The sequence below is a fragment of the Barbatula barbatula genome, assembly GCF_947034865.1.
Source record: "Barbatula barbatula genome assembly, chromosome: 1".
NCBI lineage: Eukaryota > Metazoa > Chordata > Actinopteri > Cypriniformes > Nemacheilidae > Barbatula > Barbatula barbatula.
In genome coordinates this window covers 31,984,716-31,998,457 of record NC_136766.1, presented here as the reverse complement: position 1 = coordinate 31,998,457, position 13,742 = coordinate 31,984,716, and the positions used below count along the sequence as shown (strand labels likewise).

At 40.6% G+C, this 13,742-nt stretch overlaps 1 protein-coding gene across 8 annotated transcripts in view; it reads left to right on the top strand.

Moving 5' to 3' along the window:
* The window catches only part of LOC306894502 (adhesion G protein-coupled receptor L3), a 189,593-nt gene that overhangs the window by 130,397 nt on the left and 45,454 nt on the right, over nucleotides 1-13,742 (top strand). For 5 of the 8 annotated variants that reach the window (XM_079457120.1, XM_079457121.1, XM_079457118.1 and 2 more), the window contains exons 6-9: nucleotides 3,398-3,733; nucleotides 7,747-7,850; nucleotides 10,088-10,273; nucleotides 12,914-12,952. In XM_079457120.1, the coding sequence (XP_079313246.1) occupies nucleotides 3,398-3,733; nucleotides 7,747-7,850; nucleotides 10,088-10,273; nucleotides 12,914-12,952 (665 nt within the window). The remainder of the gene's footprint in view (nucleotides 1-3,397; nucleotides 3,734-7,746; nucleotides 7,851-10,087; nucleotides 10,274-12,913; nucleotides 12,953-13,742) is intronic. The other 3 variants (XM_079457124.1, XM_079457123.1, XM_079457122.1) reach the window with 1 other exon arrangement.

Genomic DNA, 13,742 nt, shown 5'->3' with positions numbered 1-13,742 from the left:
GCTTCTTTTTGAAACCGGGTCCCAGAGTCGATAAATCTGAAAACGGCACCCTTGATTTTCGTGTGTTAAGCCGATCCGTAGATTTGCTGAAACGATTATGTCCTCACGCCAGCGCGGTAGGTTTATGCGCATGCTCCAAATCTTCTTCTCCGTTTTTAGTGTATCTCTGTGGCAGAATTACAGCGCAACGTACTGATTTGGCATGTATACTACATAGTTTTGAGTCAGTTTAGCTTTGTATGGATGTGGCCTTAGTCTATACTGTTTGTTTGTCTACACCATCTTTGTCGGCCTATCTGCTTACACTGTCTTTCTGTTTACACTGTTTGTCTGTCTTTCCACAAGCCCTGTTTGTCTACATTGTCTGCGTATCTTTTCACACTGTCTGTGTGTAAGCATTGTCTACAATGTCTGTCTGTCTGTCTGTCTGAGTATGTACACAGTCTGTCTGTGTTTCTACACTATCTATCTGTCTTTCTATGCTGTCTGACTGCTGTCTGTCCATCAGCATACACTGTCTCTCTGCAGTCTACACGGTCTGTCTGTCTGTCTCCACAGTCTGTCTGTGTTTCAACACCATCTATGTGTCTTTCTATGCTGTCTGACTGCTGTCTGTCCATCAGCATACACTGTCCATCAGCATACACTGTCTCTCTGCAGTCTACACTGTCTGTCTGTCTGTCACCACAGTCTATCTGTGTTTCAACACCATCTATGTGTCTTTCTATGCTGTCTGACTGCTGTCTGTCCATCAGCATACACTGTCCATCAGCATACACTGTCTCTCTGCAGTCTACACGGTCTGTCTGTCTGTCTCCACAGTCTATCTGTGTTTCAACACCATCTATGTGTCTTTCTATGCTGTCTGACTGCTGTCTGTCCATCAGTATACACTGTCTCTCTGCAGTCTACACTGTCTGTCTGTCTGTCTGTCTCCACAGTCTGTCTGTGTTTCAACACCATCTATGTGTCTTTCTATGCTGTCTGGCTGCTGTCTGTCCATCAGTATACACTGTCTCTCTGCAGTCTACACGGTCTGTCTGTCTGTCTCCACAGTCTATCTGTGTTTCAACACCATCTATGTGTCTTTCTATGCTGTCTGACTGCTGTCTGTCCATCAGTATACACTGTCTCTCTGCAGTCTACACTGTCTGTCTGTCTGTCTGTCTCCACAGTCTGTCTGTGTTTCAACACCATCTATGTGTCTTTCTATGCTGTCTGACTGCTGTCTGTCCATCAGTATACACTGTCTCTCTGCAGTCTACACTGTCTGTCTGTCTGTCTGTCTCCACAGTCTGTCTGTGTTTCAACACCATCTATGTGTCTTTCTATGCTGTCTGGCTGCTGTCTGTCCATCAGTATACACTGTCTCTCTGCAGTCTACACGGTCTGTCTGTCTGTCTCCACAGTCTATCTGTGTTTCAACACCATCTATGTGTCTTTCTATGCTGTCTGACTGCTGTCTGTCCATCAGCATACACTGTCTCTCTGCAGTCTACACGGTCTGTCTGTCTGTCTCCACAGTCTATCTGTGTTTCAACACCATCTATGTGTCTTTCTATGCTGTCTGACTGCTGTCTGTCCATCAGTATACACTGTCTCTCTGCAGTCTACACTGTCTGTCTGTCTCCACAGTCTGTCTGTGTTTCAACACCATCTATGTGTCTTTCTATGCTGTCTGACTGCTGTCTGTCCATCAGCATACACTGTCTCTCTGCAGTCTACACGGTCTCTGTCTGTCTCCACAGTCTGTATGTGTTTCTATACCATCAATCTGTCTGTCTACACTGTCTGTCTGTCTGTATGTCTACAAAGTCTGTCTTTATGTCTACAGTCTCCCTGTCTGTCTTTCTTTACTATCAATCTGTCCGTCTGTCTACACTGTCTGTCTGTCTTTCTTTACTATCTGTCTGTCCGTCTACACGGTCAATCTTTCTGACTGTCTGTCTACAATGTCTGTCTGTCTGTATATCAACACAGTCTTTCTGTCTGTCTACACAGTCCATCCGTCTATGCTGTCTATCTATCTTTCTGTCTACACTGTCTGTCTCTCTGTCTGTCAAAAATGTCTGTCTACACAATCTGTCTGTCTTTCTTCCCTATCTAACTGTCTTTCTGACTACACAGTCTGTCTGCACAGTCTGTCTGTCTGTCCATGTACACAGTCTGTCTGTCTGTCTGTCCACACTGTCTATCTATCCTGTCTGTACACAGTCTGTCTAGTATGTATGCAGTCTGTCTGTCTGTTTGTCTGTATGTATGCAGTCTGTCTGTCTACACATTCTGTCTCTCAGTCTACACTGTCTGTGTGCATGCTTGTGCCAGTAAACATGTTTCCCTGCTTCTCTCTAAACTTCCCATTCCTGTTCTCTTTCCCTCCATCACCCAGAGGAAAAAGACAGTGTGTTTCTCCCTACTGAAAAGAGAGAACAGCTGTGTATGTGTGTGTTGCGAGATGTGCGACTAAGCGTTTTAGCCCACAGTGCTTGACGATGCTGACGATCTCTGTGCATTTGGGTTTAATGATGCAGGAAAGCTCAGACCTGTGGGCTTGTGGGTAACATTGATTCAGATGGTGCAGCTGCTTATTATGGAGCCACGAGATGAGCGTGTTTATGTGTGTGTTTGTTGGTTTGCGGTTGGCTGGCGGCGGGTTGTAATAATGGAGACACCGATTGGGTCAGAAGGACCGCACACGCAAACCAGCCCATATATTCACCTCTCTCTTACAGAAGGCACCTGCGTCTGATTCACTACTCACCCACAGTCCAGCTTTACCAGACACTAAATGTGCTGAAATCGCTTTTACAAAGGGATTATGTAGATTATGTTCCCTTCATTATTTTTGAAAAGCTCCATTCTATGAAAATTTGCAGAAAATAGTTGCAAAGTGCTGTTTAACTAAAAGTTCAAATTGGTCTATTACTGCCCAAAGATAGGAAATGGAGAGCTTGTAAGCATTTTCGTACATGATTATTTCTTATTGATTATTTCTGAGTCAATTATCAAATCTTTGGCATAAAATCTAAATGGAATGAAAATAATTGCCGGTCAGGGTTGACGTTACAGGACAGAACATTTCGTTAATTCAATTTTTTTTACAAGTGTAAAGTAAATGGTGTAGTTATGTTTGCTTGTTTTACTTGCGGTGTATGACACATCATTGAGGCCTTGTGAGTGTACTGTACCTTTTAAGCACTTCATACATTTAAGTGCACTAGTGTATGTGTATGGATGTATATTGTTTACAAACGCTTCCTTTTTGTCACCATTAGAGTAAATTAATATGATATAAAAATCTTATATTATATCGATCCCAGAATCCTCTGCTCCTGACATCTGTGTGTTAGTGTGTTCTTATCTGTGTATTTTCACTGTAATTTGTTCTTGATTTCAGAATCATCTTCTTCTGGAAATGTCTTAATGGATACCACAACAACGCGGACCACCACTCGCCCCGTCACCGTTACCATGATGACCACCTCCACCACGACAACAACCACCACCACCACCAAATCACCCGCCACAATGGCAGCGATCACGCGCAGTCCTGCGACAGAGCGGCCATCCGCAGGGGATGCTCTTCCTGAGGCCACCTCTCGCTCTGACCCCTCGTCCGTCCTGCCCAACATTGCTGTGGAGTACTGCAGCCCCATCAGTGACTCCGGCCTCACCTGGCCAAAAACACATCAGGGGGCTGACGCTAAGCAACCGTGCCCACCTGGAACTATCGGTAAGACATCCTTGTGTGTTTAACACCTCATGTACACTGTGAGGGAGGGCTTTTATATCTCATTAGCATTGGGCTTTGGGCTTTAAACAGATGAGCACCACTCACATTTTTCTTGACAAACGTTAGTGTAGTGAGGTAGGCGGGACGAGAGCCGGGATTCGAGGCCGGACCGTTAGTGAGAGAGGATCGGGCCTGGCTTTTAGTTATGGTTTGTGTGTGTCGCCGGCAGTCGCCCGTGACGGGGCTGCCGGCTGTCTATTTACGTTTGTAGTTATTAAATAAAGATGTTTAAATGTTCGCCGGTTCCCGCCTCCTTCCTTCTGGGTTTTGGCACCACTGTAACAAGATCCATAAAACGAAGGAGGGAGGCGGGAACCGGCGAACATTTAATCTTTATTTAATAACTATCAACGTAAATAGACAGCCGGAGACACACACAAACCATAACTAAAAGCCAGGCCCGGTCCTCTCTCACTGAAGGTCCGGTCGCTCATCCTCTTATGCTCCCGATCTCCTCCGTGATACGAGAATATACCCGGCTCTCGTCCCGCCTACCTCACTACAGTTAGATTTGTTATATTTATTATTTTTTGTTCGTTTTCTCATTTCAGGCCCCCAATTTTGTAGCAGAAGAGAGATTTTCACTGCGAATAAAAATAACAAGTGTGGACCTCTCTGTCACCCTGTCTCTCTATTCCAGTCTCTCTCTCTGTGTATTTTCTCTTTCACTCGTCTTTGCTATTTTCACCTCTTTCGTTCTGGTTTCTTCCGTTTCCATGCTTTAGGGGTGATTGGCAGTTGTTCCTGATGAGTTGTTTGCTCATGAAGTTTTCAAAGCTCCAGACTGGTGCTGCAGTTGGTGGATTAGTTTTCTGGCTGTCGATCTTAGTCACAATCTCTGTGAAGTCGGGGACGAGAACATTTAAACAAGGGGAAAGTAGTTTATTAACACTTATAAAACAGATAGTTCTGCTTTTAATTCTGATTGGATGAAGTCATTGTAAAATAAAGTGTTATGGTGTAAGAACGCCGTTGTACTAAATATAAATGCAGTGGCCTTGTGCAACAGGTATGCTGTGTCAAGGAGACCAGATGGCCCAATTTCAGCCTTATTTTAAGAGTTACTATATAAAAAAACATTATATGTACCATACATTATATTTCCTAAAATATATTTATTGTTGGTTGAGTGGTAGTAGTACTTCATGTGGTCTGCATTAGTTCCTATACAGTTAATGTCACTGTTATGTAAAAGATTTATTTCTTCCTCTGAGAAATCTGGTCACCATTTTAGTATATACGAGTACAACAGCATTCTTCAAACAGTTAGTATTTTTATAGTTCCGAGACCCTGTAAGAAAATCCATGAATTTAACACAAACTTATTTTGACCAATTACTCTTTCATGCTAAATGTCCCATAGTCTCAAATTAGTGATGTAAACACGAACCTTACTATGAAATGACAGGTATTCCGATGCCCGTCCATTTCCTGAAAAGTATTCAGTTTCATGTGTTCGTCATCAATTCGGACATCTTTCTGCATAGAAACCGATTATAATCTTTGGGGGTGTAAAGATATTCGAACCGAACCGAATGATCTGCGATAGACATCCCTTGATACGAACCGCGAAACTCCCATGGCGTACCGCGGACCCCCACCCATAACATGCAATTGTATAGACATATAATCGTATATGTCAATCACTCCTGCACTCCTCATCTCATCCTAACCTTCAGAGTCAGAGAAACAAATCATTTTAAAGTTAGACATCATGTTATGTTTAAACTGCATGCGAGGGGAAATTATCGCGTCATGCTGTCAATCACTCTGTCCTGCATTACGTGATCCTTCAAAGGATGAGATGAAGCGTAATGGCTTTTTCTCAAACTAGCCTACATGGACGAGAAAGAGCACGTAAAACAAAAATAAGTTTCTTGAAGATCTTTATTATTATTAATGTCATTAAAAATGTGAAGGGAATCTGCATTATTGTACTACATTGGCCGCACATCCAGTCCCTTTACCACTTAAATTATTTTCTTCTTTGACATAAAGATATAACAAGTTATAAGAGCTGCGTTTTTAGTGCATGTCACATGACTTGGGAGTGATCGATCACACTCGGCGGTTAAGAATTGTTGGCAGGATGGCATTCCCATAACAAATTGAAATTGCAAACCCTCCGGACACATTTCAATCTTCTGTTCGGGAAGCAGACTGCATTTATACATGTTCATTTTATTGAAATGCTTCTGACAAGTTTAAGTGTACATTAGTGTTATTTATTACATTTTTGTTTACTGAGGCTTACTGCTCTAAAAAATATATAAACTAAAGTCAATAAAGTTCAATTAAACGAGTTAAATTGTTTTTATTAAGTTAAAACGATTCTAGTGTTCTTCAGCATTGCTTGTGCCATGTCATGAACCCTGCACTCACATCGAACCGAACCGTGGTTCCAAAACCGCCGTACGAACCGAACCGTGGCATTTTTGTATCGTTACACCCTTAATAATCTTACAGACATTTTTTACAGTTAGCATTGCGAATATACATTCCATGAAAAATGTAACACACACAGCGCTATGAATACAATAGAACAATCTGATTACACAACTAGTGCTACTGACGCAACAGCGAAAGATAAATATGAGTGGCTCAAAACCATTTTGCGTTAAAATACTAACTTGCGTAGACTTTCACAGTAGACTTCGTATTGAGAAAATAATGAAACAATACCATCTAGTACAAAATGTTTGTGAATTCTAAAGTGTCGTAACTTTGTTTTGAAAAGTGGTGGGGACGGAGATGACAAGAACAATAGTTTGATCAATTGTTTCTGGGAGAACTCTTTGGGAATTTTTATCACATATATATGGCTACTCCGCTTTTCGACTCCAGCTTTCGATTTTCTGCGTTTTTTGCATTCAGAGACATCGTTCAAACGAGCACCAAATGCGAAATATTCTGTCTATATGTGCAAAGACCTTTGCGGTCGGTGCAATACAGTTTATTCCGATGACTAAAATGTTACTCGGTCATTGGTTTATGCGTTTTTTGTGTTTGGACACTGGATGCACAAGCAAGCGCCACGAGCGCCGATGATGCAGGCATTTTTATACTGCCCGCGTTCCTGAAGTCGCCACTCTCTGTCTTCTGCAAATATAGATGACAAGTACGAGCAACGGGAGAAAGCGTTTTTATTGTTAATGGCCCCTAAATAATACACACCTTCCGCAAGCTAAATGTCTTCCAAAAAGTGGTGTGGACATGTCCCTCCCGCAAATGGTATTCTATGTTTTACTTTATTCTATGTAAATAATTAAAATATGATAAAATTGTGTTAAAGCATTTATCTAAAACGCTGTGTCTGATTTTGTAGTGTTAGTAAATAAATATGTCTGTATTAAATAGTATTATTCTTCAATGCGTGGACTTTAGAATACAGTGTTTTTGCTACACTCAGTTAGTACGCACGATTCATTTATTCAAACTAGTAACTTTGTATTTGCACCTATTGTATTATTGCTCTTTGTATGACATATCGCTTATTGCTCCCCGAACTCTTTGTAAGGGGCTTTGGATAAAAGCGTCTGCTAAATGACTAAATGTAAATGTATTCACACCCATATTTGTGTATATACTGTGTATTTATTGTTGAGCTTGTGCATGACTTGACCTGAGCCAGAGTGTAAGAATATGACATTTTCTTTCCTTCTAATTAGAGAGGATGATAAGAGCTTTATTTAACCTTTTCACACAGACATTTCGGCATGTGTCTGTGGTAAGAGCTCTCCCACATACAAACTGCGTCAATTTTATCTCCACTGCGGTCATCCAACTGTATAATTACACCTTCCTTTATGATCTCAGAGGTTTAAATGCCTTCCGTGTCATATGGACGTAACCTCGAGGAGTGTGCGTGTTTACATGCCTCTAAAACAACACGATGCGGTATTATTGCACCCCACATGCGGCGATAAGTGGTAACGGCTCATTTCTCTGTGCAGGAACAGCTGTGTTCGCCTGTCAGGGGCCCGAGGGACTGTGGGACCTGCAGGGACCCGATCTGAGCAACTGTACCTCCACGTGGATCAACATCATCAACCAGAAGGTTAAAGAACAACACACACACACACACAGACCCTAATTTAGACACGTGCACATCAGTGTGTTGCCGTGGTAATCATTACTTTGTTAATGGACTGTGTGAGATGGAACCTCAAACGCACGCGCACACCAAGTGAGATTTATTAAACCCTAAATAATCTCTTAAAGTCTAGTTACAAGCATCGTAAAATAACATTAGCTCAGTGCAACAACAATATAAGTCAATTGAAATTCCCCATCTTAATAGGAAAACAAAAGTGTGTGACAAATTATCGCTCGGCACTTTTTAGCAACGCACCACCCCTGGAGTTTTTTACGCTTGTTAACCTGCTGTGTATAACAGCGCGCTCTGTATCTCGGCACAGCGACGCGCTTCCAGTTCTGGTTTAAATCTGATGATCATCATCAGTCACATTTATGAGAGAGTAACATCTCTGATCTCAGTCTCTCTGCAGCCACGCTTTCATTTCAGACATCAAACCCGACAAGAACAGAGAGACAAACGGATCCGGAGGAGCAGAGGGAGATGAGTGAGAGATCATATATGCCAGCGTGTAACTCATTCAGCGAACAGAAATAAAGTTTACTACCATCAACACAAAAACACACACGTCAATCTGAGAGAGGAGAACAGAGATAGGAACTCGATTCGAGTTGCACTTGAGTCGCAAAACAAATAACTCACCACGCAGTTTATTTTCACTTTGACAGATTTGCCAATACACACGGTCTTAAAGTCACTCTCTCGACTTTAACCTGCAATGTAATGCATGAAAATGAATATTTCCTTTGGCTATTCAACATAGATCTTAAAGAACATAGATCTTACAGTAAATCTCAATGTACTCTATGAGGAGTGGTTGAATGGTCTGTTTTAATATTTAGATTCATATTTTAACATTTCAGCGTTTCATGAAACTAACCAGCAGCAAGCAAACATATTGCTAAAGAATGGGATTTTATCTGGACTCCTGACCAAAGGCTTGACTCCGGCTTCTGAAGAAAAATGTAGTTGAACATCCTGTTCCAATCCGCTCTTGAGTATAAAATATGTCGAGATATCAATGAACAACGAAACAGATGTGCAGATTTTGCTGACTGACGGAAAATATGTTTAAAGAATAATACGGACATATGGATAGAGTGTGTGATGTCTGTGAGCCGGTTGATGGTGTTCCTGCAAGTTTTTAAAGGGATAGTTCACTCAAAAATTAAAATTCTGTCACCCTATTACTCACCCCTAGATTGTTTTAAACCTGTTTACAAATTCTTTACTCGAGAAACCAACGTGCGACTTGTGTTTTCCACAAGTTTGACTTCTCAGAAATAGTGTAGCTTTTCCAGTAGCAACTAGTTGATTTTTTATTATGAGTTAAGGCCGTTTAGAACCGGGTTTTAAATTTTACTTTAAAGTTTGAAAATAATTCTACATTTAATAATATATTGATAACTATACGGATGTATATTATAGGTGAGATCACTTTCAGAACGATTTTATTAAAGGCGTCTGACAATAAAACACTGACAGTTCATCAAATTGCAGTTTACAGAATAAAAGACTTAGAATAAACATTATTGTCTGTTGTGGCCATTATTGCCAATCTTTGTCACTTAGTATAAACGTTATTGTTTGTTGTTGACGTTATTGCCAATTTTGTCTTATTTGGTAGCTTAGTATAAACGTCATTATCTGTTGTTGCAAATTTGTGCCTTTGTTGTCTGTTTTTGATGTTTAGTATATACCCTATTGTCTGTTGGTTTGAACATAATATATAGTAGTTATTGTTACAGTTATCTTTATTGTTATCGTTCTTGCGCACCCACGTTTTTAGGTGTGGCGGTCAAGGTTATTTTAGTTTACTAAAACCATTAAAACATTTTTGTTAATTGACACCAAATAAAATATTGCTCCTAATGTTATTTTAAAAACTAAACGAAAATGGATTAACACAACGTCATTTTTTACTGAAAATAATGTACTGTAAACACTAGCACTAATGGCGGCCGTAATTATTAAAACTACAATGCGAAATGCAAACGTTACATTTAGCATTGCAAAAATCGAACTCATTTAAATGAATCTATTCTTTTAGATTGATTCGGTTCAATACATGGAATTTAATGGAAGAACCTGAAGTATGGTTCAGCGAGCATTAGGGTCTGGACTGAATTTGGACTGTTGAAAGCTATAGGCTTTGGGTGTGTAGATGTGGTCATCATAGTGTACTTTGCATGTTTTAGATCCGAGCGGGTGAGCCAGCTGCCATTATTTCTCGAGAGCTGTCTGAACAGACTAAGGGCCGCATGCACGCCGGTGACATCACCTACACAGTGAGGGCCATGGGTCATCTCATTGACCTGCTCGACGTCCAACTCAGGAATCTAACGCCTGGTGGAAAGGACAGCGCCGCCAGGAGCCTCAATAAGGTACTGCTTACCTCACACATTCTAAACCTGGATGACTTTCATTTTTCTGCAGAACGCAAAAGATATTTTGAAGAACGTTGGTAACCAAACAACAATGGTCCCAATTGACTTCCATTGCGTTGAACCAAAACCACAGAGTAATTTCTCAATGATCTTACACAATGATCTTCTGATCCAATGTTCTTCTTTCATTATATTAACCTAGTACCTTGCAAACATGACATTGTTACTGACTGACCGATAACAACTAAAACGCAACCATTAGCGTTTGCAGATTTATCAAAGCTTTTCTTATTTTCTGTGCCGTTTGTTATAGACCTAAAGCTCTGTGGTCGTGCTGTCTGGGATTAAAACCCAACACTGTTCTCAGAAAAAAACAAAATCGACATACAGAGTAAATGAGAAAGTTCCTCTGTTTGAAGAACAGGGTGTAGGTGAGCAGTGGGTGTTTTTTTAATGATGTCCGTCTTCGTCGGGATGAATGATCCCCGTGTGCCTACTCACAGTCAGACGTCTGTTTAAAAATATCTTCGCGAGCAAAACTCTCTCGCCGTGCCGAGGATTTTATCGCTGGCTCTGAGTACATTATACAGCATGAATAATCACAGCGGTTATTAAAGTTTGCGTGGAGTTAAAGAGGTCTGTTTGACGCTGCTTCCTCCAGATCAGTGTGCAGTTTGTCTTTCCTATCTTACGTGGAGGGTCGGATCAGATGCTCTACAGAACAAAGGCCTGAATCAGACAGTTCGCAGCAGATGTCATTCTACACACGTCCGCTCCTGCGGTCTCTAAAATTACCGTCTACATGAGAAATGTGAGAAACTTCAGATAAGTCTGCTGAAGTTCTCGGAGAGCTGGAGTGGGGGCGAGATGAAGTGATTTCTGCTGTTTTGTGTTTTTTAAATCGACACAAGTTCTAGTGCCTATCATTGGACACATTAGCCAATATAATGGCACAAATTGGGTGAAAAAAAACGTGCCCTGAGTCTTAAAATGTTTGCTTCAGAAATAATTGACTTCCTGGTGTCAAAGAAGGCATGGTAGGTTAAAAAAATATACAGTAGGTAGTCAACCAAAATGCCCATACAGCGTGTTGAGTGCAAGTTGAAGGGCGGCAGTTAAAAAACAATTATAGCTTTTTGAAGGAATTTGGAAGTGTACTGTATTTACTGTATTTGTGAAAAGTGCCAAGCAGGTTTTAGAAGTGGTGATGCCCAACAGCATAACACAAACACATGTTTCCAAGTGTCTTCTGTGAAACTTTACACTTGTTTCCACCCTCCGGGAACGCATGTGCGCATTAGCCGGTCTAGCTTGATAAATGGCGATCAAAGCAGATTTCAAGCGAAGAAATTGCAGGCATCTTGCAAATGACACCATCACGGTTAGCTCAGGACACACTCTGCCAGCCAACCGAAACGAGTGATGGATTCCTTTGATAGTGTGACAGCAGGCTCAGCCAACAGACGGAGAGGATTGAGACAAGATCAAGACATTTTAAAGATCAGGAATCCCGAAGAGGCGCTAACAGGAGGCACTAAAGAGTAAACGTAATGCTCTTGAGCTGCAGGTGTGGTGCCAACTGGGAAAGGTGATTCTAAAGATGGCCGCCGTCAGCCCGCATTAGCATTCCGTCAGCACCAGTGATAGGACAAAGGACCAGCCCGCTATTTATTTTTATCTGTTCCTATCCCTCGCTCTTCCTCTCCCAGATTCAATAATTCATGGAGTACACACACTCGCAGGCGTTTGTCAGCGTGCCTCCCGCTGCTCTCTGCTCCTGCGGTGACCGAGAAGAGTTCGCACGTTAATGCACAAGCACGCAATCATGACTACAATCACAACCCGTCAAACTGAAGCCCCATTCCTGCGAGGCGGCCTGGACCAGATTAAAAAGACTCTCTGTTGAAATATAAAAGACTGTGAGGCTGCGTGTGTGGAATGGAATAGTTATTTCTGAATATACCAGCATGACTGGTCGCAAGTTAATGTTGTGCTTAGAATTGTGCTGTCCCCAGTTACAAGAAATCTTAAAGTCAGCATTTAATATTGTAATAGGTCGCCAATATATTTGGTTCCAAGTTTTGCATAAAGCCATTAAAGAAATTCTTCACTTTCAACACACATTTTTAGGATATTTTACTCACCCCATGTTGTCATCCGAGATGTATTTTTTTCGTCAAGCGTGACCTTTTCAACGTAATTGCGTATTACATGAAGTCGTGAATGCACTTTGCAGATCAGAGCAGGGCAAGCATTTTTTTGTTTATAAAGCATATACTTTTTTTTTTATGACCGATTGTTTCGCTAGATAAGACCCTTATTCATTGTCTGGTATTGTTCAAAGCCCTTTGAAGCTGCACTGAAACTGTCATTTTGACCTCCAACCGTTTGGAGTCCATTGAAGTCCACTATATGAGAACAATCCTGGAATGTTTTCATCAAAAACCTTCATTTCTTTTCGACTAAAGAAAAACATTCGTAAATTATCATGAAAATGTATGTTGAAAGTGAATTTGGCTTGTTCTTAGGGTTTAAGTAGTATTTTGCAACCCTAGAAGCTTTCTGATGTGCTTTTATAAAAATGTCATATTGTATGTTTGATTTTAAATTGACGTGTCATTTTATTCGGGTTTTCAGCTGCAGAAAAGGGAGCGATCGTGTCGATATTTTGTTCAGGTATTTCTTTCTTCTTATTAAGTCACTGTCATCCTCATTTTTGCTAGGATGCTCATAAGCTTGTGCCTGTGCATTTCTCCTCATTTGCACGTGGTTCATGTTTCTCATGTTGTTGTACGGTGTCGTGCTGTTTTCATCTGAGGCCTTGACCAAACTCAATCTTTGCAAATGGGCCATAATAATCCAGAAGCCCTCAGACGCTTTTTCTGCCTTAAATGGCCATTTCTAGAAGTCATTTCTGAGTATACACTGTTGAAGCCACATATCCAGCATGTATACTTTTGAAAATTAACCTTTGGAAATTGGTGGGTCGAGTATAAATATAAGTTCAGGGCAGAAAACAGAAAGCTTCTGCATCAGAGCCCCGAACATTTCTTTAAAAGAGGGAGAATTATATTTGTTCATGGCCTCAGTTTATTACCCAACATTTCGCATTAGCAGCTCACATGACACCAGCTTTGCTTATCTTTTGATGGTTTCAACTAGTTGTAGCTCTAGGTCAGTTATTATTGTTTTTAATGTATAAATTGTGTTTTTATTCATATTTTTATATAATTATGAATTATTTTTATGCTGTATAAGATACATTTATTTTATTTCTTATTTTTTTATTTAGTTAGGATTTTAGTGCTTTAACTTAATCTTATTTTAATCTAAGGCTAAGTCAATATTTATCCTTTTTGTTTAGTGTAAGCTTTTCAAATAATATTTAGGCTGTATTTTCATTTCAGAAATGAAAAGCATTTGAGAGGTTGAAGGAAAAGCACAGCTGGTCTTAGATCATCAGTCG